Genomic DNA, 27,846 nt, shown 5'->3' with positions numbered 1-27,846 from the left:
GAAATTCAAAGCCGTAATGACACACACACATTTGGATGGCTATGATCAAAAAGGACAGCAGCACCTTGAGAAGGATGTAGAGGAACTGGAATTGGTACTGTAATATAAAACAGTGCATCAACTTTGGAAAACAGTGTGGCAGTTACTCAGAATCTCAAGCAGAGGGAACTCATGACCTAGAGATTCTACTCCTAAATAGCCACCCAAAATTATTGAAAGTATATATTCAAACAAAACTCATACATCAGTGCAATTGTTCATTTTAATTTGGGGACTGGAGAGATGGCTCAGTGGTTAGGAGCACTGATTGCTCTTGTGGAGGAGCAGAGGACCAGGATTCAGTTCCTAGCACCCACAAGGTGGCTAACAACCATCCGTAACTCCAGTTCTAGGAGAATCCAATGCCCTCTTCTGACTTCCATGGGCATTGCACGACATAGATGCACTTATATGCATGCAGCCAAAGCATTCATATACATAAAAAAAAAACAAATCAAAAAATTAAAAATAATTATGGGGTGGGTTTGTTTGTGTTTTGAGATGGGCTCTCACTATGTAGCCCTGACTGGCCAGAAACTCTCTATGCAGAGCTAGCCTTGAACTCATGGAGATCCCCCTGCCCTTGTCTCTGCTTCTGTTTCTGCCTCCAGAGTGCTGGGCACCACTTTCAACCTTGTTTGCTTTTTGTACAAAGCCTCACTAATCGTTCAAACTGGCCTTGAACTCGATATATAGCCAGGTTGTCCTCTAAATTGAGATTCTCCTGCCTCTTGCTCCCAAATCATGGGATTACAGATGCAGTATGGCAATAATAATTTTTAATACATGACAAAATTCTTATTTTCTAGTTCCTAATCAGAAGAAATGTTTTCATACAAAGGCATTCCTTTTTGTAATTTTTTTCTTAATATTAATTTTGGGTGTATTTCTTTCCTATTAGCCTCAATGCCAAAGTACTTGTAATTAAATTAGTATTTTGTTAAAAGATAATTTCAGTTTTTTAAAATTTATGTGTATGAGAGTATTGTCTGCATGTATGCAACTACACCCATGTTGTGCAATGTCTATGGAGGTCAGAAGAAGGTGAACCCAATGTTGTGCAATTTATGTGTATTGTTATCCGTCAAGGTCCTTTTACAGATAAGAACTAGCATTTGGCACAGTTGTGATATGCACACACCATCATCCATAAATGATTTTGTTTTCAGTTTTGCATATAAAAGTAACAAATATAAATTTAAGGAGAAAGCACCAAAGAAACTTTTTGATTAAACCTACCAGAGATAAAACATGGTTATTTAGCATTTGTTTGTAAATACTGGTTTCTGCTGACCTTTCTGACAGGTTTATGTTGAATTATCTAATTTCATGATGTGTTTCCAAAGATGAGGATATATTTGATTAAAAATATTTTTGATCAAAACATCCTCACAAAACTTTCTAGACATCTTTCAAGAGATCTTAAGGTTAATTTAGGACGACACTGCAGTGAAAGGCAGTTGTGGCAGAAAAGGTTTCAGAGGAAAAAAAAGAGTCACTTGAATCTAGGACTTCAGTTACAATTGTTCATATAAAAAGGTAAGTTTTATCAGGTTTTTTTTTTGCTATTTTTTTAAATGTGTATTCATATGTGTGCACATGCACACATGTACGGAGGCTGAAAGACAGCCTTGGGTGTCTTTCTTTAGGAATGCCATTCACCACCTTTGGGAGGCCTGGAGTTCACCAGTTGGGCTAGACTGCTTGGCTAGTGAGCTCTAGGGATTTCCCGTCTCTGCCTCTCCAGTGCTGGGATTACAAGCACCACTGTACCATGCCTGGCATTTTCACATGGGTTCTGGAATTCAACTCAGCTTCTTCTGCTTTACCAGCTGAGCCATCCCACCAGTAAATCAGTATGACAAAATGGGGTATTTGTCATATAAATTAAGGAAACTTTTTACAACATTGAAGTAGGAGACTCCTTTGTCTCCCTGTAGCCCCAGCTGTCCTGGAACTCACTATGTAGACCAGGCTAGCCTTGAACTCACAGAGATCCGCCTGCCTCTGCCCCCTAAGTGCTGGGATTAAAGGTATGTGCCACCACGCCTGGCTGTATTTATTTTTTATTGTTAAAAATACACACATAGACATGCATGCAGAAAAATTTAAGTAGTACACATGCATATAGTAAAAATAAGAATTTCTCTTTTTGGTCTTTTTGAGACAGGGTCTCCCTGTAGCCTCAGCTGTCCTGGAACTCACTATGTAGACCAGGCTGGCTTTGAATTCACAAAGATCTGCTTGCCTCTGCCTCCTGAGTGCTGGGATTAGTGTGTGCCACCACACCTAGCTTGTAAAAATAAGAATTTTTTATAGATAAGCAAAGTTCTTATTTGGATCTAGGTCATTAAAATTTTTTTAAAAATGCGTTATCAGTATTCTTGTTATTATTTGTTTGATGTGTGTGTGTGTGTGTGTGTGTGTGTGTGTGTACAGGTATGTGTATGTGTGAGTGCACATGCCATGGAATGAGTGTGGAAGTCAAAGTACAACCTTTGGGAGTTGGTTCTGTCTTCCACCATACCATTCAGGGATCAAACCCAGGTTATCTTGTTTGCACAGCAAGTGCTTTTAACCATTTAGCTATCTTGATGCCCCCCTCAATACATTTTTTAATACCTGTGAACATTTATAAATAATCACAAACCTACAACTATATTAGATATTAATGTGACTGAGTTGAACCAATTCTGCAATCACATACTCAAGTTCATTTTATTTTTTCAGAGACAGGTTTATTGAGTCATGATTTGCATAATAAAACACAGCCTCCTTATATGTACAGTTCAGTTAGGTTTGATAAATGTACAGCCTCACAAGCACTAGCCAATCAGGATACAGAACACGTCCATAACCCCCAGTCAATCCCATCCTCTACCCACAACCTCTGGTAGCCACCAATTTATTCTGAATTCTCTTTTATAGTTTCATTGTTTCTAGAAAAATTTCACAAATGACATTTTTGTGATTGTCAAATAACAGTTTCTTTCATTTTATTTGCAACTTTTATTTCATTTTATGAATGTACATCAATTTGCTCATGGACATTTGGGTTATTCCAGTTTTTAGCTATTATGAATAAAATGCAGTAAATATTTGCATGTAGGTCTTGGCTGTGGATACATGTTTTTATTCCTTCTAAGTAAATATCTAGAGTGGGCTTGCTGGGTCATAGATGTGCTGAGGTTCATAAGAAACTGTCACAGTGTTTTCAAAGGAAGCTGTAGAATTCACACCTCTTAACTTCTGAGCGTTCCAGTTTCCCATGAGCACTTGGTGTAATCAAACTGTTTAATTTTAGCCGTTTTAAGAGATCTATAGTAGCATCTTTTGTCTCCCAAGAATGATTTGCTTAACTCAAGGAAGGAACAATTTTGTTTCTTCTCAAAGTTTTAGAGTTTTAACTCATAATTTTAGAATTAGGTCTGTAACTATCGCTTCGACAATATCCCATGGACACTGTGAAGCTACTTCATTGTACTGTGGCATCAGTCCAGGGTGGGGCTGTCACCATTATCAATCTACTTGCACCAGTTCAGTGAGGTAGAAGTCTCAGACAAGCTAAGCAGAACAACATTATCATGCACAGAGAGGTGGCAAGGGACTGCAGAAGTCTAAGACTCATGGTCAGTCAGCCTCTCCGTTCGAGAATGTTCTTCTTGGTAGAATGCTTCACTTCACTGATGCCTCATTTTTCATCACAGCTGAGGGACCCTAAGAACACGTTCTGCCCTAAATTCTATATCTAGGGGCATACTGGGGTAAGGTGTCAACTGAGCATTCTCTTGCATACATGTGAGACCAGTCTGTCCTGATCAGTTCCTCTTTATCCAACGATAGTGCCTGACCAGCACATCTTACAGACTTGTAACTGAAAACTGCATCAGAGGAGAGAAGAACTGGGCTGTGGTGGCCATACTTGTTTGGTAGATCACTCGTTTTAATGAGTGAATATGTTATAGTAGAGAGGTGCCATAATTTATTTAGCCATTGTCAAGTTAATGAGTTTTTAGGATGCTCCAATTTTGTAATATTATAAGCAACATGTGATGAATATCTTTATAAATAAACATTTTAAAATTAATTAATTAATTAATTGTGTATGCATGTGTGTATGTGTGGTATATGTGTGTGTACACATGTGTGCAGATGATCCTGTTTGTGCATGTACACACTTGTGGAGGCCAGAGGTTGTCAGGGTGTCTTCGTGAACTGTAACTCATCTCATTACAGTCACTGAACCTGGAACTCACCGTTTCGGCTAGACTGACTGACCAGCGAGGATCCTTCTCTCTAAATCCTCTACTGCTAGAGTTTTAGGCTTATGCCACCTGCCTGTTTTTAATTTTTTTGAGAGTGTACATAGATGTTGAATTGCTGGATCTTATCGTAATTTGATATTTACTATGTTGAGGAACGGTCACACTGTCTTCCCTAGTGGTGGTCACATTGCGCCCTGTCAGTCATGCACAGGTGGTCAGCTTGGCTACGCTTTTTTATGTTTTATCTTTTGCATTTTCTTTCTTCTCGGAATCACCTGCTACACTTTGTCCTTTTTCACTATTAGGTTGTGTTTCCCTCATTGTTTTGCTCTCCCTCATCTTCCTCTTTATTAAAGTCTAAACATTTTATTGGCGTTTTATGCACAGTAACTTTGTTTTGCTGTTTTTTATCATTAAGATCTCAATTTCATTTTATTAAAAATTATTTTATTTTTGTCTTTGGAAGTAGGTTTTCATACTATGTAGCCTAGGCTGGCCTGGAATTCCCTATGTTGACCAGGTTGGCCTTTACTTACAGCCATCTTCTTGGCCTGCCCCCTGATTACTGAGATGACAAATGTGTACTGCCTTGCCTAGTGTCTTTCCGTTTTATTTAATCAACTTTTCTAACACAGTCACTTATGTTGTGGTGGTTGTTAATTCTGTTCCTGGCCTTGATTTTGCTTAGAAGGAGTACCCCAACTTGTGAGTAAAGCAATATTGCTCTCTGCCGGTTCTGTTGTCCTATAGTTACTGTGGAGATAACCAGGGGTCTTGGAACACCCATTAAGTAGTCCATCCTTCTCCCATTTAAAATCTTTAAATTTTTGATATAAATTTGGCTTTTTATGTTTTTTTTCCTGGTTTACAAGCCTGTTTGTCTATTTCTGGACAGCATCACCCTTTAAGGTGAATGTTCCCAGAGCAAGTAGGACATTTTTGGAAAAAGAAGACCTGATTATTTTCAAGGAAGGTCTATTCTCAGTGATCTTTAACTACTTTACCTAACACTTCTTCATCCTTAAGACTTCATAGTAATATTTTGTATTCTCTAGCTATATAAAGTCAGACATCTAGAATTGGTTTATAGACTGAGTATCACACTTAAATTATATTTTTAGGGCAAAACAACTCATGGAAACTTTCAAGTACTACAAGCCATAACCCAAGAATCGACATACTGTGGAAATTGGCTTTGTTGGTTGAATAGACAGCACAAGAGTCCATTTTCCCCTCATATGCCTTACCTAAGATTTTCTTTTTTTTTCCTTTTATTTTGTGTGTGGACACTGAATCGTATTTACCACATTGTTTCCGAATCTGCTTCTTGGGTGGATACTTCATTCTCTGTTCCTTAGAAAGCAAGGTGGCATTCCAGGATTAGTCTCTGCTCTTCAAATGCAAAGCATGGAAAGTAACCAGAATTAAAGTATATTCTGACAGTTTAATGGAAATAAAAATATTCATTCTTGATAATGTGCTAAATTTATGGATTCCCCCCAAAGGCTCCAGAAATTCCACATGTAACCATCTCAGCTGAGCTGTATCTTCTCATTGCAAAACTTATTAGCAAAGGTTTCTAAGACTGAAGGATTTCCCTAGACTTCCTAAGTTGACATAGCTACATTATGTCACCTGCCTAAAAGTAGGTTGCATGGTATTGGCTAACAAAGTATCACAGATGCTCATAAAACACTTGTATATATTTTTATATCAATAAAGCAAACTGAACAGTATTTAGTAACACAATCACATTTATTATTTATAAGCTTTTAATCTATGCTGAAAGTTTTCCCTGGAATTTTAGTTAATATTATCTTACATTTATTCATCATGAAGTTTTCTTTGCTTGTACCTGTTTTATAATCAGAAGCAATTAAAATTTTATTTTGTGATACCATTACTTCTTATGGCATAGTGGGTAAGAGGAGAGATTTTACAGTTTATTTTATGAGTAATTGTTGATCTTTCTAGGTGTTTGAGATGTATTTTATTTTTGTGGATTTAATGTTTTAGATTAAATTTACAACAGTACACTACAATACAAAATCCAATTAAACAGTCCTATCATTTTTTAATAACTATACTATCTGTTACATATTCCTGTCATGTGAATGAAGTCTAAGGCTACATGCTAAATTTCTTCTTTCTTTGGTGGTGAGTCATTTAAGTTTCATTGTTTTGATTATCTGGAGATCTGAAATAAAACAAATTAAAAAATCAATTGTGTCAGACATTAAAAAAACTTGCTTTGAAAGAGATTTTACTTTCTATAATTTTATACCACAGCTTTGTGATTAAAAATACTTATGCATATTAAAATACTTAAGTATATGATATTTAAAAGTAAATCTGTGGTGTTTTAAGAGCGCCCCTTCATTATTCGTTTATCAAGTGCCAGGTTAAACTGTTTTTCTTGAGACTGAGAAAGAAGATTACACTTTGTATTTCAGACAAAGCTGGAACTTAGTAGAAAGTTTTTATTCAACTAGTACCTTCTGATTTCTTCTTCATGTTCTCGTTTTCATGTATATTATCTCCTGTGACTCTTCTAGACTCCTCTAAAGAAAAAAATACACAAATTCAGTGTTGCATCCTGAACACAATTTATAGTTATTTATTTAGTTTTATTTTATGTGTATGAGTGTTTGCCTGCATGTATGTAATACACCCATCTCATGCAATACCTATAGAGGCTAGAAGAGGGCATTGGATCCCAGGGAACTGGAGTCACTGGCCATTGTTAGCTACCATGTGGTTGCTGGGAAGCGAACCCCAGGTCCTCTTCAAGAGTAACCAATGCTCTTAAGCTCTGAGCCATTTCTTCTGTTTATAGTTATTTTGAGCTTGAACCTAGGAATGCTTTTCCAGGGATGCCAGTCTTTATCACCTAAATGATAAGGGCATCTATACCACTAGGGCAGATTATGTAATCCAAAGATGGTCACAACCATGTCTTCCATTCTACCTGCTTCGACAGTGTGACTTAATAGACAGTCCTCTATTAAGAAGCACAATATATTTCATCTCTTAAAATTGAGCTAGTCTTCAGGCTTTTAAACTCAACAGATGCAAGTGACTAGCTGTATGACTTCCAAGGCTAGGTCAGAAAAGGCCCTGCATCCTTCACCTGGTTGTCTTAGGATACTTCTTTTTGAGAAAGCAAGTAAATGTATGAGAAGTTCTTCTACCCCAGGGCCGCCATGCTGGGTGGCCATGTATGAGTGCTCTAGGAGCCCTAGCCTTCCTGCCAGCCCCACCAAGGATCTAGAGTGTGAGAAAATCTGTTTTTGACCCTTCAAATTTGCCAATTTGTCATCTGAGTAAGACTTAGATCACCTGGCTGATATCCAGCCAAGCCCAAAGAATTCTTGTGATATAAAAAAATAACAACTGGATAGGCTACTGTTGCTGTTAAGATGACTTGTTAAAACAATACTCAGAACTGATGTTAATTTAGAGAGCAATATAAATTACCCAAATTATGAAGTCAAACATGTCAAATGTGTGAGAGAGAGAGTTTGCTAGTTAACTTTCATATTTGGTCTCTTGATTTTGATTTGAATCCACTGGGACCAATCTAATAAGATGCTCCATCCCTGACTATGACAGTTTTCAGGTGACCCTTGATAGAATGTGTGAATTGCAGAAGAGCCACACATCTCATTAGGCAAAGCCATAAATCCCTTAGCATGTCTAACTGGCTCTAAATTGGCAGCCTGGTCTTCCTCCAGCTTGGTACTGCTCAAGCCCTATCAACAGGTCGCTCCCTGGACTGAGAGAGGCTGTTCATGGAGCCCATCTGTCTCCTTTAGTGCTATAGGTAACTCACCCGACTACTTGAGAAAACAATCTTGGGAGACCTTCAAGGACACCAGACCCTGCCATGGAGTTAACTCTTGCAGCTGTGTGCAGCATAGTCCCCATATAAGTCAAAACTACCCCCCATTTCAATGTAGATAATCATTCCTTGAAGAAGAACATTTCGGCCTTTGCTGGGGCTCCTTAGATCCTGGGAACCCATTCCTTGCCTGTTGCAGGTCTGGCTCTGACTCTTATTTCTAAACTTTAAACCCCTTCCTTTTTCTGACCTCCTAAATCTAACAACCCTTATTTCCTGAATCCTATTTTGAATTTAGGAAATGGAATACTTGGGCTACTATCAGTACCATACTCTATGTCTTCACCTTGTCCCCTGAGGAACTCTTTGCTTTCCTGCTTTAATAGAAGTTTGGCTCTCTTAGAGCCCAGAAACCTTTTTTGCTTTATTTTTCATTCTTATTACTACTGGCTCTAGAGATGGGTAGATGGCCTCAAAATGTTGTTCTTTCAGAACATTAACCCTCTCTCTTTCTCTTCCTAAACCTCAGATCATGCAACTAATCATTCATGCTTGGTGCTATCTCCCTACAGCTGGGATGGTTTGTTCATCATTGGCTTTTACCACTTTACTGTTATTTTCTTTAGTTGTTTCAACAGACATGTGGATCATTCCACTTTGTGCCCAAATTCCTTGAGCTCCTGTTCTCTTAGATCTTGCCCTTCACTCCACTTGGCTATTATTTCCCTTGGTTGTACTTAGACCTGACCTTACCAGTCAATGTAAGGCCCTCTCAATCTGTTTCCAGTGTCAACATCTATCTTTATCTTTCGGGATCTCTCCCTTTAGTATCCCAATGCAGGACACCTTTCTGTTCCACTGGGACTACAGCTCTACCACCTTGCCATCATTCCTCCACATTTTGCCATTTTCTCTGCTTTCTTCATACAGTTAAGCTTTATGGTCACTCCCTTGCACAGAGGCTTGCCTGTTTTGTTCTTTCCCATTGTCACCTGACAAACTCTAGCCGTAGTGAAATCCAACTTTCTGCCTGTTCTTCAAGTTCTGTTGTAAGAATGACTCCTAGACCTGCATGTGTTCTGTTCACCCTCTTTCACTCCTGTCACTATGGACCTGCACTCCCATCTAAAGTTACATCCTTTACTTTCTTCCCTGGGTCTCTCCCCTTCCTGTCTGCACAAAGCATGGCTCCAGCAATTCCCTTTGCTTCCCACTTAGCAGGTTACTGTGTGTATTTGTTATTCTTCTGGTTGTTGTGATCAAATACCCGAAGAAGCAAGTTAAGGGGAGGAAATGGTGTACTTTGACTTGCAGTTTAAGAAAGGCTACAGTTCATTATGGTAGGGAAGAGCAGGGTGCAAGGTGACAGGTCACATTGTTCTTTGTAGTCAAGAAACAGAAAGTAGATAGGACATGGGGCCAGGCTGTAACACCTCAAGGCCTGCCCTTAGTGACTCACTTCCTCCAGCAAAGTTCCACTTCCTCAAGGTTCCACAACTTTCTCAAACAGCATCACCAGCTGGGGATAAAGTGTTCAAACACATGAACTTATGGGGACATTTCACACTCAAACCACAACACTTAGCTTCCTAGTAGATTACTTTTATCTGCGTATAAATATTTAATAGAGGTCCAGTGACTAAGTTTTCAGCAACAGACATGGGTAGAGTTGTATGTTCTGCATATAAGTCTAGTGTCAGATACTGGACATTTGCTCCTCCTTGAATTTTTCCTTTTCCTCAGTCTTAGATGTGACAATCTCTACCATTCAGATTCTGATATGAAAGTAATAACAACACTTTCATGCAATGGTTCTCAACCTGGGGAAAGGTGATTCCCTCCCCACCCACCAAGACATTTGGAAATGTCTGGAGATGTTTTTCTTGTTACAACTGATAGAAGGAAGTGTTACTGGCATCAGTCAGGTAGAGGCCAGGACTGCTCAGCATGTAGCAATGCACACAACAGCAAGTTCTTCCTCACCCTACAGAAAGCCATTGTAACGGCACAAGCTTGAGAAGCTCTGCTACAGTGTTGGGGGCGTAGATCGGTAAGACAGGAAGTCACCACCGCCAAGTACCCATGAGGTTCTCTTATCCCTGTAGAATGCTCATGGAGAATGCCCACTTAAGAGAGAAACAAATCCCCATATTCTTGAGCTACTGTATTTTGGGGGATTCTCTGCAGTAGGAACATACCCCTTCTCTGAACTAATACACCCTGCAATTCTTTAGATAAGAGCTTCTTTTGGCTTTTCAGTTGAATGTTTTCATTGTATGGGAAATGCCTAAATATTTTTGGGCTACCACACTATATCCCAGACTGTATCCCACACTAATACAGGTTTTTGTGTATGTTTATGCTTTTTTTTTTTTTTTTTTTTTTTTTTTTTTTTTGACAGTGTTTCATGTATCCCAGACTGGCCTTGAGCTTGCTACAAGTCCAAGGATGTGCCCCAATTCCTGAACCTCCTGTTTCCATTTCTCAAGTGCTGGGGTCATAGGTATGCATCACCATGGTGGGTTTATGTGGTACTGGGGCAGGGCTTTGGGCATGCCAGGCAGGCACTCTACTGAGCTGTGTCTCCAGCCACATGTCATGCTCCGCTGGTGTCTTGGACACGATGAAAGAGTACCTTAAGCTAAGGAAATCTTCCATAGGTTTTCCAACTTTGGTCTCAAATAATTTTTAGTGCCTATCTCCCAGATGTTGAGGATAGATGATGTTTATTCTGGACTATTTTCCATGCAGATTCTCTGATAAGAATAGTGATGTATGCTGCTAATCTTCCACTCCACTGGGCCATAAGTACTAGTTGAACACAACATTTCCATGCCGTCTGTGCTATAAAATCCTGGCAGTGGTTAATTTGTGTATGGGAACACAAACTTATCATTGGGGTGTTCTGATCATCTATTTACTTAAAACAAGGTGAACTCCACACAATGGGTAAATCTTGGTTCCATTATTACCAAAGCACTCATGTTCGGTTCTGATTTAGGTGTTGTCCTGTAAGTCTGATTTAGGGTACAATTTGAGATGTTTAATCACTAAGACTTCAAAGAAGCTGGAAGACTGGATCAATAATACCCCAGCAAGGGGCCCATGGAAAGCTATAAAAATCTGCAGTGTGACACTTGGTCATATGATCTTCCACGAGCGGCTCTCTATAGCTAACAGTGAAGACATCCTCAAATGGCAAACTCTCAAGTGGGCAGTGAAAGGCTCTCATTTACACCATCCCTCGGTCTATACAGTGATAGAACAAGCCAGCCAATGCTGGATTGCAGTCAGCTTACTGTTTCATCCTTTTACTTGAAAGCCATGGTGCCTAATCTTCATATAGTACGGTATTACATATAAATGAGAATTCTGAAGATCTTATCTATGCATGAGTTTGAACCGAAATGGAAGAGACAACTCCCTGGCAGTTTGATCCCTGGATACGTGAATGAATTTTTATAATTTTGTACATACAAAACATTTTTAGTGGCCTTATTCTAGAAAAGGGTAAATAATAACTCAAGTGTAAAGGTTGTGTCAGGGTTTATAGACGAGACCCCTGGTAATGGATTCAACCTTTCCACAACAAATCAAAAGTATTGTTATATGTTCGCATGAATATACAGTAGTCATTATCTTAAATTTGAAACTCAGTATAAGCACGAAACCCAGAGAGCAGGGTATGAAGGCTGTATTGTATCAGTGTGGTCTGCAGAGAATTTCTTCTTATGGCTTTTGCCTTGTTGAAATATATGCTGCAGTTCAAAGCTAAAGGGATTACTTTTGAATAGTCATCACAGAGGTTGATTACATTCGTATATCATATTTAGCTGGACCCTGCAGGCTATTATTCCATTAGCTATGCTGGCTCTGCCATTGTCAAAAAGTTGATCACCTAATGTTAAAAGGCTATGCTTTCTGTTGACCTTATCAAAATATCTCAAAAGGTTTTGTTAAAAAATAAAACTCAGATTATGCTTTATGAAGCTGATTAAGAACAAATACTATATATAAAAATGCTGTATCTTCTGGGGGATATCAGTATTCTGCCATTACTGAAGTGGAGAAGATATTTTACTTTTGTATTTCAGCACATTTTATTTAAAGCCACAGATTTAATTTCAGTGGAAATGGTACCTTCTTTTCACTGATAGTAAAAGGTCTTAGAAACTGACTTCTCAGGAAAAAATAGAATTCTTTCTTTTCCCCCAACATGCATTGAAATCACATAAAATCAACACAGTGAAAGTAAGCTAGTGAACCAGGTTAAGATAATAGTGCATCTGTACTGCCTGGATTCCAACATTGCTTTACAAAGGCTAAAATCTTGAACAGAATAGTTTTTGGTTGTTTTTTGAGGAAATATATATATATAAACTGAAAATTTTCCATTCACATTTAGTAATCAGAAAAAACACTTCCAGTATTTTTATATTTATTCTTTATACAGTGATAGTATAGTCTCACTTATTTAATCATAACAGTTAAATAGTTTTAGTGGGTTACGTGTTTTATAAACTTTAAATCCCATCAGCAATATAAAGCCTGTTAAGGTAAGCTTGACTTTTAACACTTTTTTAAATATGAATTAGTCACAAGTAAGTAATGAAATGAAAACATGTCTTTGGAAAAGATATCAACAATTAGGGCTTTATTATTTACAATAACATTTATATAATTTTTATTAGAATCATAGTATAAAAGTTGTTCTCTGGGAGCAAAGGTGGCTCTGAGATGACTGCATCTATATTTGAATTACAATTTCAGAAATAGTGATAGCTTCACATAGACGTCAATGTTTTTTGACAGGGTCTTCTCTGTAGCTGATGGAGTGTGAAATGACTGGTCAGGGGTCCAGGCTGTGATCCTGGAACACAGCCAGACACTAATTTTGCCCCTTACCACTGTTCTCTAATCAACTGAACTTTTCAGCATGTGGAAGTTTCTGAATATTTCTCATATTTGTTTGCTTTTAGCCTCTCCACTAGATAGAGGAGTTCAGTCAGATAGAAACAGATAGCCCGTGTAGGGCTCTGAAGACCCTTTAATGAAGTATTAAGAGATGAAGGCAGGGCTCAGGAAGTACAAAGGGGTATCAAGGGCCCTAGGGACTAACCATAAAAAGATGCTATCCCATTATCACCCTTATAGGAGAGAGTGAGAGACAAAGATTGAGAAAAGGTAAGCACCTGATGGAATGACCACCTGATAGAATCCAGAAGCAGCAATTACAGTATGTCAGAGTTTTCAGACCTGAGCAGAAGTGAGGGGCAGAGGAACAACCCAATCTGACCACTGACCACTGGTCTCCTGGTGACTCTCTTTAACTGAACCCAAACCCTAAATGAGAAGCCTAAAAACAAGTGAGCCTGTTATTCATGCTACAAGCTGAAGGCAGTTATTGGGACATGGAGGGGGATGGGAGAGGAAGAGGGAGGGAGGGAGGGAGGGAGAGAGAGAGAATAATGACAAATGAAAGTGGTTGTTTTTCAGCAAAAATTCAGTTGTGAAGCATGGCTTAAGTGTCAATACATTTGCTTCAGGCTTATGATTTGATCTTCCCTCTGTCCCTCCCTCCTTCCCTCTTCTTGAATATTTTCTTGTCACTCATGACCTTATCATGTATTTTTAGAAATTTCATGTACCAAAACCTGAAATTACAGTTATTTTTACTGCACAAAAATATTTTTAGAGCTGGGCGTGGTGGCACACGTCTTTAATCCTAGCACTTGGGAGGCAGAGGCAGACAGATCTTTGTGAGTTCGAGGCCAGCCTGGTCTACATAGTGAGTTCCAGAACAGGTGGGGCTACAGGGAGACCCTGTCTCAGAGACAAAAAAAATTTTTTTTTAGAATGTTTTCCTACTTTCTTTTTTTTTGTTTTACAATAAAAATTAATCTGTTTTAGCTTTACTTTGATGTAGAAATTACCACAATAATTCTATATGTAATATATGTAATAATCGAGATATAAACTTTTGTGGTTTTGTTATTGTTGTTGTTTTTTGAGATAGAGTCTCACTATGTAGCCCCAGATGGCCTGGACCTCACTATGTAGACCAGGGTGGTCTTGAACTCACAGAGATCCTCCAGTCTCTGCCTCCTGAGTGCTAGGATTAAGGGTGTGTACCACCATACCTAGCAAGATATAAACTTTAAGTTTGGAGAGGTCTTTCAGGTTTGGGTAGACTCTTCTAAATGTCAAAAACTAATATGGATTTTTCATATTTTAGGTTCTAATATGCAGTATTTCCTTCTCTAAGGGTATTTGTTGATATTTGAAGCCTATTAAAATTTTTGTGAAGATTAGAAATATACACTATTCAAAGTTATACTTTTCCCCCCTTAAGCATCACTATTTGAAATAAATAGAATGGAATTAGACTGGGATGAAACCTTACAATACTTATTAATTAATTTATTTTTATGTATATGAGTGTTTTGCCTACATATATACAAGTGCACCATGTGTGTACAATACCTGTGGAGGTCAGAAGGCATCGTGTTGGATTATGTGGAACTGGAGTCACAGGACAGTTGTTAGCTACCATGTGGATGCTGGGAACCAAACCCAGGTCCTCTGGAAGAGCAGCCAGTGATCTTAACCCCTGAACCATCTCTCCAGCTCCACTGTAATGTTTTATCAAGACAGAATTTCATAGAATTTATTTTTTGAGGTTTACAAACTTAAAAAAATTAAAAAAATTTAAATTTATGTGTATGTGTCTGCACGCATATATGCCCATATGAATGCAGGCTCCTGTAGAGGCCAGAAGAGGGCGTTGGGTCCCCTGGAGCTGGAGTTATATGTGGTTTTAAGGTGCCTAATGTGAATGTTGGGAACAAAATTCAGGTCCTCTGCAAAAGCAAGCACTCTTAACCTCTGAGCTATCTCCCCCAACATACAAACTTTGATGAGCCCTGACCCAGGTTCATCCATCTATTTTGACACCACATGTTTTTGAGATAACCATAGCATTTACGTCTTATCTCAGTCTTTTCATTTCTCTTGTCATTGTAGAACAAGTCCTGTACTTTCCCCCCTGCCAGTCAAGATGGACTAACAGACATCAGATTACCCTCTCTCCTGAGCCTCCTCCTTGGAAAATAACACCACTACCTGAATAAAATGTAAAAACCAATAATTCGGAAGACACTGGTTATCAACAACAATAATTCTTGAGAGACAGGAGACAAGCTACTTGCACTCTACAGTTGCCTAGGTTTCCTTCTTAGGGGAAGCTTCTAGGCCATGTTTCAGAGAAGGAAGGCTCAGCTGGAGCCTGGCAAAACTCCTGAGGTGAAGAGATGGGACCGAGAGTCTTGGGATACCAAACTAACTGGCGTTTACAACTAGTGCCACCATGAACTGAAGGTCTGTGTTCCCTCAAATTCCTATGCTGATGGCTTATTCTTCAATGTGAAGGCTGTAGTGGGTGGGGCCTTTGGGAGGTAATTAGATCTGGAGGGTGGAGCCCCATGAACAGATTAGTGAATTTGTACAAAAAGACAGGCAGGGCTAGAGAGATGGCTCAGCAGCTGATTTTCTTTCAGAGGACATGGGTTTGGTTCCCAGCACCCACATGGTGGCAAACAACTGTTCTTAATTCCAGTTCCAGGGAATCAGACACCCTTTTCAGGCCTCCTTGGGCACTGGCATGCATATGATATACTTCCATATGTTTCTACAAAACACTCATGCACATAAAATTAAAAAAAAAGAAAAAAATGTTTTTTCTAAAAAAAAAACAGGAGACAGATGTGAAGTTACAGTAGAAACTGACCATGCTAAGTATGCTGACCTCAGCTTTCCTAACTTTCAAACTGTAAGAAACCAATATTTATCATTTAAACCAAAGAGATTAAGGTAATCTTTATAGGTAACATAGTAGCCCAAACTGACTGAGACAAGGGTGTCAGAGAAGAAAGAGCCGGAGAGTAAAATTGTTGAAGAGCTGCAGAGGTAAACTTCAAATATTTACCCAAGTAGAGATCAGAGACTCTAACCTGAGGCCGGACAAAGAAAATGCTACTTGGACATGAATAAACAGTTCATGGCGTGTACAGGAAGCTGGAAATACTATCTGCTTTCAAGAGCTATATCAGGAAACTTCAAACTCCACAGGGCATTGGGTTTTGCCTCAGTTGTGAACAGTTACCTCAACACTAGACCTCACTCTGACCTTATATAACAGATCATAAAATTAAGTCTTCAAAGGATCAAATTGCTTCTAGGTAACTTTAATGCATCTCAGGCTGAAGCTCAAGAATGTTTATGGGACTAGAAAACTATCCAGCTCAAATAAATAAATAAATAAATAAATAAATAAGTAAATAAATAAATAGGTATTTATAATGTGTGTTATCCAGGCAAAAATTATAAGTTAAAAAAAGAGATATAATAAAGAGAAAAATCAATGAATCAAAGTGGAATTACAACTGACATGGTTATTAGGATTAAACAGACATTAAAACAGTTATTATAACTATATTTTAGACATTTAGAATGTTTAGAGATATGAAATGCACAATAAAAAATTAGTAAATATGAAGACAGACTGGTAGAAAGAACTCAAAATAAGAAGAGCTAAAATAATAACATGTTCTATGAACTACAGGATGCTTCAAGCAGTCCAGCATGGCTGTTTTCCCTTGTCTAGAGGATTCATTCCCTGACCCCCATAGTTACCTGACACATGGGTAGTGTTGACCCTGTATATTCCAAATGACTAAATAGGTGGGTAGTGTATGCAGAATGGATTTGCTGAACATAAGAATGATTCATGTCCCAGGCAGAATGGAGTAGGACAGTGTGAGATTTCATCACACTATTGAGAATATTGGGCAATTAAAAAAACCCAAGAATTGCCAGGAGTGGTGGCACACGCTTTTAATCCCAACACTCAGGAGGCAGGCAGATCTCTGTAAGATCAAGGCCAGCCTGATCTACATAGCAAGTTCCAGACCAGCAGGAGATAATGGGAGACCCTGTCTCAACAAACAAACAAACAAACAAACAAAAAAAAAAGAAAAGAAAAAAGCCCTAAGAATTCATGTCTGGAATTTTTTTATTGAACATTTTTAGATGATGGTTGATGTCAGATGAAACAATGAAACTGAAACTGTATATAAGGGCAAGTATGGTACACAGGCTGTTGGAATTTTGGGAGGAGATGGAGGCATAATTGAAAAACAGTTTAAGAAATAACAGATGAAAAATTTTCAAAATTGATGAACTTCATAAACACACAGATAGAAGACGGTCAACAAAGCCACCCAAGCTAAAGAAATTTCAACCAGTGAGAAAAGAAAGAAAAAAGAAAAACCCCATTAATCTTAGACTTCTGTACCCAGTGAAAAAAATCTTTCAAAAAAGAAGTTTAGAAAATGACATTTTCAAATAGACAGAGGCTGACCTACACCAGAGACAAAGTCCGCAGGCAGGATATTGATGCCTAGTGGAAATCTGGACTGGCAAAGAATCGGTAAGTATCAGAAGTGCCAAGCATAGGGAAAAGTATACTGGTTGGTTCTCACCACTCACATGATGGCTAACAACCATCTGTAACTCAATTCCATGGGATCCAACACCCTCTCTAGTCCCCATGGGCATTGCATGCGCATGGTGCACTTACATACATGCAAGCAAAACACATGTAGACAAAAAATAAAAGTAAAAAAATTTTTTAAAGGAATTTTAAAAATGTACTGCATTTCTTATTTATTTACTTATTTTTATTTTATGGGTATGAATGTTATACCTACATGTTTGTAAGTGTATCCATGTTGTGCAGTGCCCAAGGAGGGCAGAAGGTGTCAGATCCCTTGGAATTGAAGCTATGATTATTAGCTGACATGTGGGAGCTGGGATTCGAACCTGGGTCTTCTGCAAGAGCAGCCAGTGCTCTTAACTGCTTAGTCATATCTCCAACCCCATACTAAATTTCTTTAAATGCCATTTGACTATTTAAATGAAAGTTATAAAACCAGGGTCTGGGGAGATGACTCAGTTGGTAAGGTTCTTGAGGGCAAGCTTGAGGACTTCAATTTGAATCCCAGAACCCATGTAAAAGGCCATGCATTGCAGTGTGTGTCTAAAATCCAGTGCTAGGAGAGCAGAGACAGGTGGATCTCCAGAGCTCCCTGACCAGCCAGCCTCACTGAATCAGTGAGCTCTGGGTTCAGTGAGAGACCCTGTCTCAAAAAAATAAAGTGGTCGGGTCTGGTGGTGTATGCCTTTAATTCTAGCACTTGAGAGGCAGAAGCAGGCAGATCTCTGTGAGATCAAGGCCAGCCTGGTCTACATAGGTTCCAGGCCAACTGTGTATACAGGGAGGCCCTGTCTCAAACAAACAAACAAACAAAGTGGCAGTCAATAGAGAATACAATCAATATTGATCTCTGGCCTCTCCATGCACGTATACATAATATACACGCACATACATGCACACATGCACAAACAGGCATATGCATATATTACATACATACACATCATAGTGTGAGATTCCTAAGACAAGTAAAAGTCAAATACATAATAACAATAGTGCAAAGGATGGGAGAGGATAAATGGGGCTGGTACACTCTAGTCTGATATGATTCTTATACTATGTGCTAAGTGACAACGTAGGTTGACTCAAAGATTAAGCATGTATGTTGGTTATTGTTTTTGTTTTTATATTTTACCATGCACATTTCATTTTAGCTATTTTTCTTCAAAAAAAATTAAAAGATTTTCAAATCAACATTTGTTATCTGAAAATGAGAAAGTCTGTCCCTAATTGGAACATTACTTTGAAAACCTGTTCTCTGTATTTCCCTGAAGTTTAAGAATGAATCATTTCAAAGCAAGAACCATTTCATTTTCATTCCTAAAGTTTAACTTTCCCTGGCCAAATTATGTGAAATCTTAATATGACATCAAAGTTTACTAGCTAGATTTAGATTTCTTTCTAGTTTATTTAAGAAATAATAGGGTTTGGAAAATACACATTTGTGTTCTTTCATGATAGGCTATTTTAGAATAGAGAAATATTTAGGAGACAAAAAAAAAACTACCTACTTGAGTTCTGACTGATCACCATATCACTAAATTTATATAACCTGATGAGTTTGGAACTAAATATGTGTCTGAAGCCACCACAATTTATACATAAACACATCTGTTAATTAGATGTTTTATTTTATTTTATTTTATTTTTTTGGTCTTTTTGAGACAGGGTCTCCCTGTAGCCCCAGCTGTCCTGGAACTCACTCTGTAGACCAGGCTGGCCTTGAACTCATAGAGATCCTCCTGCCTCTGCCTCCTGAGTGCTGGGATTAAAGGCGTGCACCACCACACCTGGCTAGATGTTATTTTAAACAATCACAAAAAATAAAAAAAATAAAGTTTTTGTAAAAATTGAATATCCCAATATGTGGCAAGATTTGTAAGGAAAAGATATTATAGGTTTATAATATCTAGTTTAAGTATAACAAGCTAAGTAGCTATGGACCCCCATCAGTAGCAAAGTACTTCCTGGAAATGTCTCTTCCTTTGAGAACTGTTAACAGTTTTCTTACCAAAACTGAGTCAAAAAACCTTAATTGATTCCTGACAAGGTATTCTTTATTTTTTATTTTTTTAAGAGCAACGACAGACCATGATATATTAAATTAGAAAGAAATACCATTGTCAAGCTGATGAATGTTTCTGTTCTTCAAAGTATAGTCTCCAAATAGGTAGCCACATATTACCTGGAGCTGGCTAGAAGCAGAATTTCAGACTTGAAAATACAGTTTAGTTGATAGAATGCTCGCCTAGCATGCATGAAGCCCTGAGTTCCATCTCCAGCACCCATTGACTGCGCACTGTGGTACACACCTGTACTCTCAGCACTCAGGGGGTAAGTCAGGAGGATAAGAAGTTCAAGGTCATCCTTGTCTACAAACACGAGTTCAAGACCAGCCCGGGATACTTAAGACACTGTCTCAAGAAAGGAGAGAGAGAGAGAGAGAGAGAGAGAGAGAGAGAGAGAGAGAGAGTATGAGTCACAAGAGAGAGAGAGAGAGAGAGAGAGAGAGAGAGAGAGAGAGAGAATATATTAGGCCCTATTCCAGACACAGCAAATCAGAATCTGCATTCTAACAGAATCCTAAGTGATTCATTGGCTTGTTGAAGTTTGCAAATCATTATTTTATATAGCCTGGCTCGAATTTCTGTTAACTGCTTAACATAGCATCAGAATAGCATGCCCAAGGGAAGGAGCAGTAGTAGATGTTGCAGTCTCAGAATGCTTTGAAAACAGAGGTAAAAATAAAATTTGTTTCCATGGACCAAGAGAGAACACGTTTGGAGCAGGAATGTGGTTAACATTTTATTTAAACCTTTCAACCACTGTAGACTGTAGATAGTATTACTTTTGATTATAGACAAGGGATAAGGAAGCCCATTGGTGAGGCTAACATCCTTAAGTCTCACGTAGCCGATAACTGGTTTGTTGGAGATTCAAACACAGCTATGTTCGGATGCTCAACTCATGCACACAGCTGTTACTCATTTTGCATCAATGAATTCCCAAAGGGAAGGTGAATAGTAACACAGCCTCTTAGGTGACTGTTTCATGTTGGGTTTAGCCGGGTTGATTTATTCGATTTTGTGGCAAGAACTGCTGCCTAGAAGCCTATTTCATTCTTAATTGCTCTATGTCTAATTGTTTAATTTCTTATCTTTTAGAGGCCATTTCTAATGCAGCACTTACCAAAAGAGCCAGATACTCAAGGGATCTCCCGGAAAACCATTAATCTGGTATGTTGGCCACGGCAACTGAGTTTGGACTAGCGAGACACCTAATCCAGGGTTCCCGTCACGTCAGTTGTTGCCTTTATTTCATTACATTTTAACTCAGCCCCTAATGGATTCAGCTTCATAAAGTCAGAAAAAGGGGGAAAGAAGGCAATTTATTCATGTTTTCATTGGAGCTCCACTGCAGACATGAAACTGCTCTAAAAATGCAAATCACTTGGTGCCACACAAGTGCAACTCAGTAGCTAAAGCGCTTAGAGGAAAACATTGTCCCAGGGCTAATGTTTTTATGCTCAGTGATTGAATAAGTTGATCCATTTATTACAACATCTTCACTTGTTTTTCATCCCTAGGTGAATGTGTCTAAAGGTGGTAGAGGACTTTTCCCTATCACCCAGAAAACTGATTACACTTGTTAATTTGGCTTTTAATCCTAGATATATCAAAATAAATACCATAAACAAGTGTAGAAGAAATCGATATAGATCTTTTCAATATCAGATTGATCAAAAGAGGATTTAGTAAGACTCTCGGATGTAAAACACCAATGTACACACTAAGCCTTTATGTAATATAACTTTGGACATGCTGGGAATAGTGCTGAAGGAAACTATTTCTGAAAACACAAGTGCTGCACTTCTGTTGCATTAAAGAAAAATCCCTAGAAGGCCTAAGATCCAAGATATTTAACGTGAACATTCATTTTGAAAAGATTACTTGTCTTTTGTCCGGACATTCTTGTTAATTCATGGGGCATCGCATCACACATTTTTCCTATGTTACACAAAGCAGAAATTATATATAACAAGTGTAGGGTTAGTCATAAAATATAGATGAGAGAAACAACACTCAAAGTCAAGCCACCTTCTTTTCACAGAAGGTGAAGACAATGAGAAAAAAAAAAAGACACAGAAACTCCTGGAATGCCACTTAGTCTGGCATTTCAGACTTAGAAGCCAAGTAGCAAACCAATTGCTCAGTGGGTAACCTTTCGTCTGAGTATGTTTTTTATTGCACGTGTATAATAATGAGTAAGACAAGGTGTTTCCCAAAGCTGCACTCCAAATGACAGAAGAAATGCTTTTCCAGCAGTGGTTATGGTTCACGCTGACTAGATAATGTTGTCACAAGTGGCAGTCCCTATTCACTCCCCATTTGCTTTACAGGTAGTCACTCAGCATGCACCGGGAGAAAAACACATTTGTGATATAGGTGCTGGGGAACAGTGTGAAGCAGAAATCAAATTAGATGGATACAGGGTCATAGTCTCTATGGGGGACACTGGGGACTCAAGCTGCCATTTTAGTATAGGTCTTTCGATTAGGGAATAGTCTTCAGGGAAGAAATGATATTTTTATGTACAGTTTCTTAAAACTGTCTAATTCAGTAAAAAGCCCGGATTCTAACAATGCTGCCTTTAACAGGGTATGTATAAATGCCGATGCTCACTTTAGGATCAGCCTGCTGGGGTTTCCACTGGGATTCAGATGCTTTGATAGAATGGTTGGTGTGTCAAAAGTTTGAAAATCAGAAATTCATTTGTTAGAGCATGTCACTTCAGCACTCAACATATGCATATTTATGACTGTGTATTTATTTTGATGAATAGACTATAGAAGTCATTTAAAAATGTTTTGTGGTTTGAACTCAGGTATATAATTACCATTTCCTTAACTTTAAGATTATAGGCTTTTCTGTTTTGAAAACCTACATTTCTGCTCCTAGACCTACAGTATCTTGTGTAATGTCTTCAAAATAGTCCATACTTAATTTTCTTAAGTGTCTCCATGGGTTGGCTTAATTCCTTCATTAAGTTCATAATTTCTATCAGACAACTTTCTTGATATAATCTTTCTCTGTCTCTCCCCCCTCCCTTCTCTCTCTCTCTCTCTCTTTCTTTCTTTCTTTCTTTCTTTCTTTCTTTCTTTCTTTCTTTCTTTCTTTCTTTCTTCCTTTCTTTCTGACAGAGTCTCACTGTGTAGCTCTGGCTGGCCTGGAACTTACTATGTAGACAAGGCTGGCCTCTATCTCACAGAGATCCATCTCCCTCTGCCTCCAGAGTGCTGAGATTAAAGGCATGTGCCACACCACCAGCTTATTTTATTTTATACATATTTTAAAAAATTATTTATTTAATAACCACATGATTAGAAGAAACATTTCATTACAGCAAATAAATAACTATTTTCAGAGCAAAGATTCATCTCTTTCAATATTGGCTGTAAAATTTTAGGTTCACATTTGAATTAATGCAGTTATACAATATTGAACTCAGTAAAAAGCATATAAGACATAAAATTGAATGAGGTTTTAACCTTTAAAAAGGATCTCTATTTCATTTTAAAATATACTGTTTCATACAGAAAAAATCATATTTAATGCTACTAACACTTAGATGTTTGTACATGTGTCTCTAATCTCTATGTATCTGATTATTACTAGTCACAGTTGGTTACTTTCTGAGAGCCACCTGAGCATGGATATAAAATCACTGGGTAGATTTCAATGGTAATGTGTTTCACCTCTACTAATTAACATGGAGCAAATTTTTATGCTTCTTCCTCAAATATAACTCATTTTTAAAAATTTGTTGATTTTTTTGTGTTTATTTCATACAGAACATTGCAAACAATCTTATTCATCTATATACCCACATCCCAATTGGCACCCTCCCATAACCCGCCCCCCCCCACTCCTGGAGCCCATATACTCTGTATTCCCTGTTACTGTCCACTGTGTTGTTGGCTCCCCCAGCTGTTCCCCAGTGCTTGTCCATCCAGTGAATCTAGTCAGCCTATCTAGAGTTCCTTGTTTCAGGAAGATCAACTCTTCCTCATCTAGCAGCAGTTATAAAATTCCTTTAGATAAGATTGGGGTCTGCTATTCATTTTCCCAATTCTATGCTGGGTTACTGTATGGGGGTCTTTTGGACCACCCTGACCAATAACTCAAAGGAAAATATCTCCTGTCTGGCATTGTTTCTTGTTATGTAGCTTTTAGCTATACACATGGACTCTTAAAGAATTATATTTATCCCTTTAATCTTTGGTTATATTTTCCTTTTGGGTGTTTAAGACCATACAGTAGGCCCAGTTAAACAAATTTATTTTTACTCTTAAGGTTGTCTGAGGATCTGTTCCTCAGGGGTCACATGGGCTTGGGAGGAGCCCCTGGCTCCTTTCTTTCACCAGTTCCGTCCATGTGATGGTAAGTCAAAGCTCCTGCTTGACCATGGCTGGCTTTTCTTGGAAGCATGGAGGAAACGATTCCTCTGTGTTGACCCTCCTCTTTGTAGACTGGAACTGGTTCAAGTCCATTTGGTGGTGTCTCCATGGCCTCCTTGATCAAGAGGTCAGATGACCCACCACAATTACAGGACATTTTGAGAGATGCTCATAGTCCCCTGGAGCTTAGCCTACCTAGGAGGGCAAGGAGCAAAAACTGTCCTTTAAGTCCCTCTGACCAGATTAGTATAGGCCTCAAAATATGTCTGTTAAACATCCAAGAAGGTTAGTTCCACCAGTTTGGTACTTTTAATTACCATGTGCTATGTAGATAACCCTTGCCTAGACATGTATTATAGTCCTTGAGCTAGTTGTATGTATAATTTTTCAGTAGGTTGTTCAATTAATATGGTTCCCTCTGGATTTTTAAAACTAGCTAGGTATCAATTATCTCTCACATTGTCTAACCCTTCCACCATGGTTTCCCCATTTAAGGTGCCCCCGTTTTTCCCATTTCTCCCTAAATTACCCTTCTTCTATGGTCCCACCTCTCCTGAGCTCCTTCTTTCCCTTTATCCCCTAGGTTCCTTGTATAACCCTCCTTCCCGGCTCCCCTTACAATAACCCCATTTTTATCCATATTTCCCTTACTAAAACCTGTTTCCTACTGTTCTTCTCTTTCAGATTCTTTCTTTTCCTTTACCTTCCTGGTTCCCTTTCATTATCCTGGTTCCTGTAGTTATCTCTGGGTACATACTCACTTATAAAGATTTGGTGCTAGGATCCACGTATGAGGGAGAACATACATCTTTTTTTTTTTTCTGAGTCTGTGTTACTTCACTTAGTATAACAGTTTCTAGTTCCATCCATTTACCTGCAAATTTCATGATTTCATCTTTCTTTACTGCTGAGTAAAACTCCATTGTATAAATGAACCACATTTTCATTATCCACTCATCAGTTGAGGGACACTTAGGTTGCTTCCATCTCTTAGCTATTGTGAAAAGAGCAGCAACAAACATGGATGTACAAGTGTCTCTGCAATAGGATGAATTCTTTGGGTATATGCCAAGGAGTGGTATACCTGGGTCAAATGGTAGGTTCATTTGTAGTTTTTTAAGAGTTCTCCACACTCGAAAGGGAAGGGAAGGGACTTTTCCATAGGGGTTGAACCAGTTTGCAGCCCCACTAGCAGTGGATGAGTGTTCCGCTTTCCCTACATCCTCTCCAGCATTTAGTATCATTTGTTCTCTTGATCTTAGCCAGTCTGACTGGGGTGAGGTGAAATCTTAAAGTGGTTCTAATTTGCATTTCCCTAATTACTAGTGATGTTGAACACCTTTTAAGATGCTTCTGAGCCATCTTCAGTTCTTTTGAGAACTCCTCAGCTCCTTAGCCCATCTTTTATTTGGGTTACTTCCTTTCTTCATTCTTTTGTTTTTTGAGTTCGTTATATATTCTGGATGTTAAATCTCTGTCAGATTTGTTGCTGGTGAAGATTTTCTCCCATTTTGTGGGTTTTCTTATCACTTCCTTGGTTGCTTCTTTGATGTACAGAAGCGTTTTAGTTTAATGAGGTCTCATTTGTTGACTCTTGACTTTGTTTCCTGAGCTATTGATGTTCAGTTTACAAAATCCTTTCCTACACCTATATCTTGTGGGTTATTGCCAATGTTTTCTTCTAACAGTTTCAGAGATTCAGGCTTCTCTGATTCATTTGGAATTGACTTTTGTGCAAGGTGAAAGATAGGGGTTCAATTTCATTTTTCTACAGGTGGAGATCCAGTTTTGCCAGCACCATTTGCTGAACATGCTGTCTTTCCTCCAGTGAATGTTCTTGGCCCCTTTGTCAAATATCAGGTGGCTGAAATTGTGTGTAGTCATATTTGGGTCTTCAATTTTGTTTCATTGATCTATGGGTCTATTTTTGTGCCAGTACCATGCTGTTTTTATGACTATATCTCTGTAATACAGTTTAAAGTCTGGTGTGGTAATCCCCCCAGCATTGCTCTTAGTGCTCAGGATTCCTTTGGCTATCTGAGGTCTTTTGGGCTTCCATATGAATCTTAGGATGGTTTTTTTCCAACTCTGTGAAGAAGTCATGGGGATTTTGATTGGCATTGCATTGACTCTATAAATGGCTTTTAGTAGGATGGTCATTTTCACAATATGAATTCTTCCAATCCATGAGCATGGTAGGTCCTTCCATCTCCTGATGTCTTCCTCAATCTCTTCCTTTTACGATTTAGAATTTTCATTTTAGAGTTCTTTAATGTCTTTGGTCAGGTTTATTCTGAGATTTTTTTTTTGCAGCTATTGTGAAAGGGAGTGTTTCCATATGTTCTTTCTTTGGTTGCTTGTTATTGATATATAGAAAGGCTACAGACTTTCGTAGAGTAATTTTGTAACCTGCCACCTTACTGAAAGTGTTATTCATTTCTAGGAGTTTTCTGGTGGAATTTTTGGCATCTCTTAGATATCATATCATATCTTCTGCAAAAGGGGATAATTTGATCTCTTCTTTTCCAATTATTACTCTTAATTTATTTCTCTTGTCTTATTGCTCTTGAAAGAGTTTCAAGTACTATGTTAAAGAGAAGTGGGGATAGTGGGCAGCCTTGTCTGGTTCCTGATTTCAATGGGAATGCTTCCAGTTTTTCTCATTTAGAATGATGTTGGCTGTGGGTTTGTTATATATGGCTTTAATTATGTTGAGGTATGTTCCCTCCAGTCCTGTTCCCTTTAGGTCTTTGAACATAAATGCATGTTGAATTTTGTCAAAGGCCTTCTCTGCATCTATTGAGATGACCATGGGGTTCTTGTCTTTGAGTTCATTTATATGATTTATGACATTTATTTACTTATGTATATTGAACCATCCCTGCATCTCTGGAATAAAGCTGACTTGATCATGGTGGATAATCTTTTTGATATGTGTCTGTATGGGGTTGGTAAGTATTTTGTTGAGAATTTTTGCATCTATGTTCATTAAGTATATGGGTCTATAGTTTTCTTTTTTGATTGTTTCTTTACCTGGCTTTGGTATTAGAGTGATGCTGGTCTCAAAGAAGGAATTTGGGAGTTCTCCCTCCATTTCTATCTTTTTGAATAAATTAAGTAGTATTGGATGTAGATCCTCTTTAAATGTCTGGTAGAATTCTGCTCTAAATCCATCTAGTCCTGGGCTTTTTTTAGTCGGGAGGTTTTGTATTACTGTTTCAATTTCTTTTTGTGATATGGGTCTGTTTAAGATGTTAATCTCTTCTTGGTTTAGTTTTGGTGGTTCCCATGCTTTTAGGTACCTGAGCATTTCTATTAGGTTTTCAAATTTAGAAGCGTATAGGTTTTTAAAGTATTCCCTTTTAATGTTCTGTATCTCTTTGGTATCTGTTGTGATGTTTTCTCCTTCATCGCTGATTTTGTTGATTTGGAGGTGCTATTTCTTTCTTTTGGTTAACTGGGCTAGCAGTCTGTCAATTTTGTTTATCTTTTCAAAGAACCAGCTCTTGGATCCATTGATTCTTTGTATTGTTTTCTTTATTTCCAATTTCATTAATTTCTGCCCTGATTTTTGTTATTTCTTCTTGTCTGCTGGGTTTGGGTTTCATTTGTTGTTGCTTTTCAAGTGTGTTGAGTTGCAATGTTAAATCCTTTATTTGTGTTCTTTCTGTTTTTTTTTTTTTAAGGTAGGCAT

At 38.2% G+C, this 27,846-nt stretch overlaps 1 protein-coding gene across 3 annotated transcripts in view; it reads right to left on the bottom strand.

The window, feature by feature from the left end:
• Positions 1–6,105: 6,105 nt before the first annotated feature.
• Ttc29 (tetratricopeptide repeat domain 29) overlaps positions 6,106–27,846 on the bottom strand; it is a 227,248-nt gene continuing 205,507 nt past the window's right edge. For all 3 annotated transcript variants that reach the window (XM_017796729.2, XM_029560809.1, XM_008827488.3), the window contains 2 exons: positions 6,800–6,865; positions 6,106–6,501 (listed from right to left, as the gene is read on the bottom strand). In XM_017796729.2, coding sequence (XP_017652218.1) covers positions 6,467–6,501; positions 6,800–6,865 — 101 coding nt within the window. In that variant the 3' untranslated portion in view covers positions 6,106–6,466. The remainder of the gene's footprint in view (positions 6,502–6,799; positions 6,866–27,846) is intronic.

Source organism: Nannospalax galili, unplaced genomic scaffold, assembly GCF_000622305.1.
Source record: "Nannospalax galili isolate Female #2095 unplaced genomic scaffold, S.galili_v1.0 scaffold1272, whole genome shotgun sequence".
NCBI classification, from domain to species: domain Eukaryota; kingdom Metazoa; phylum Chordata; class Mammalia; order Rodentia; family Spalacidae; genus Nannospalax; species Nannospalax galili.
Note: the sequence above shows the minus strand (reverse complement) of the source record. Positions and strands in the feature narration are given on the sequence as shown.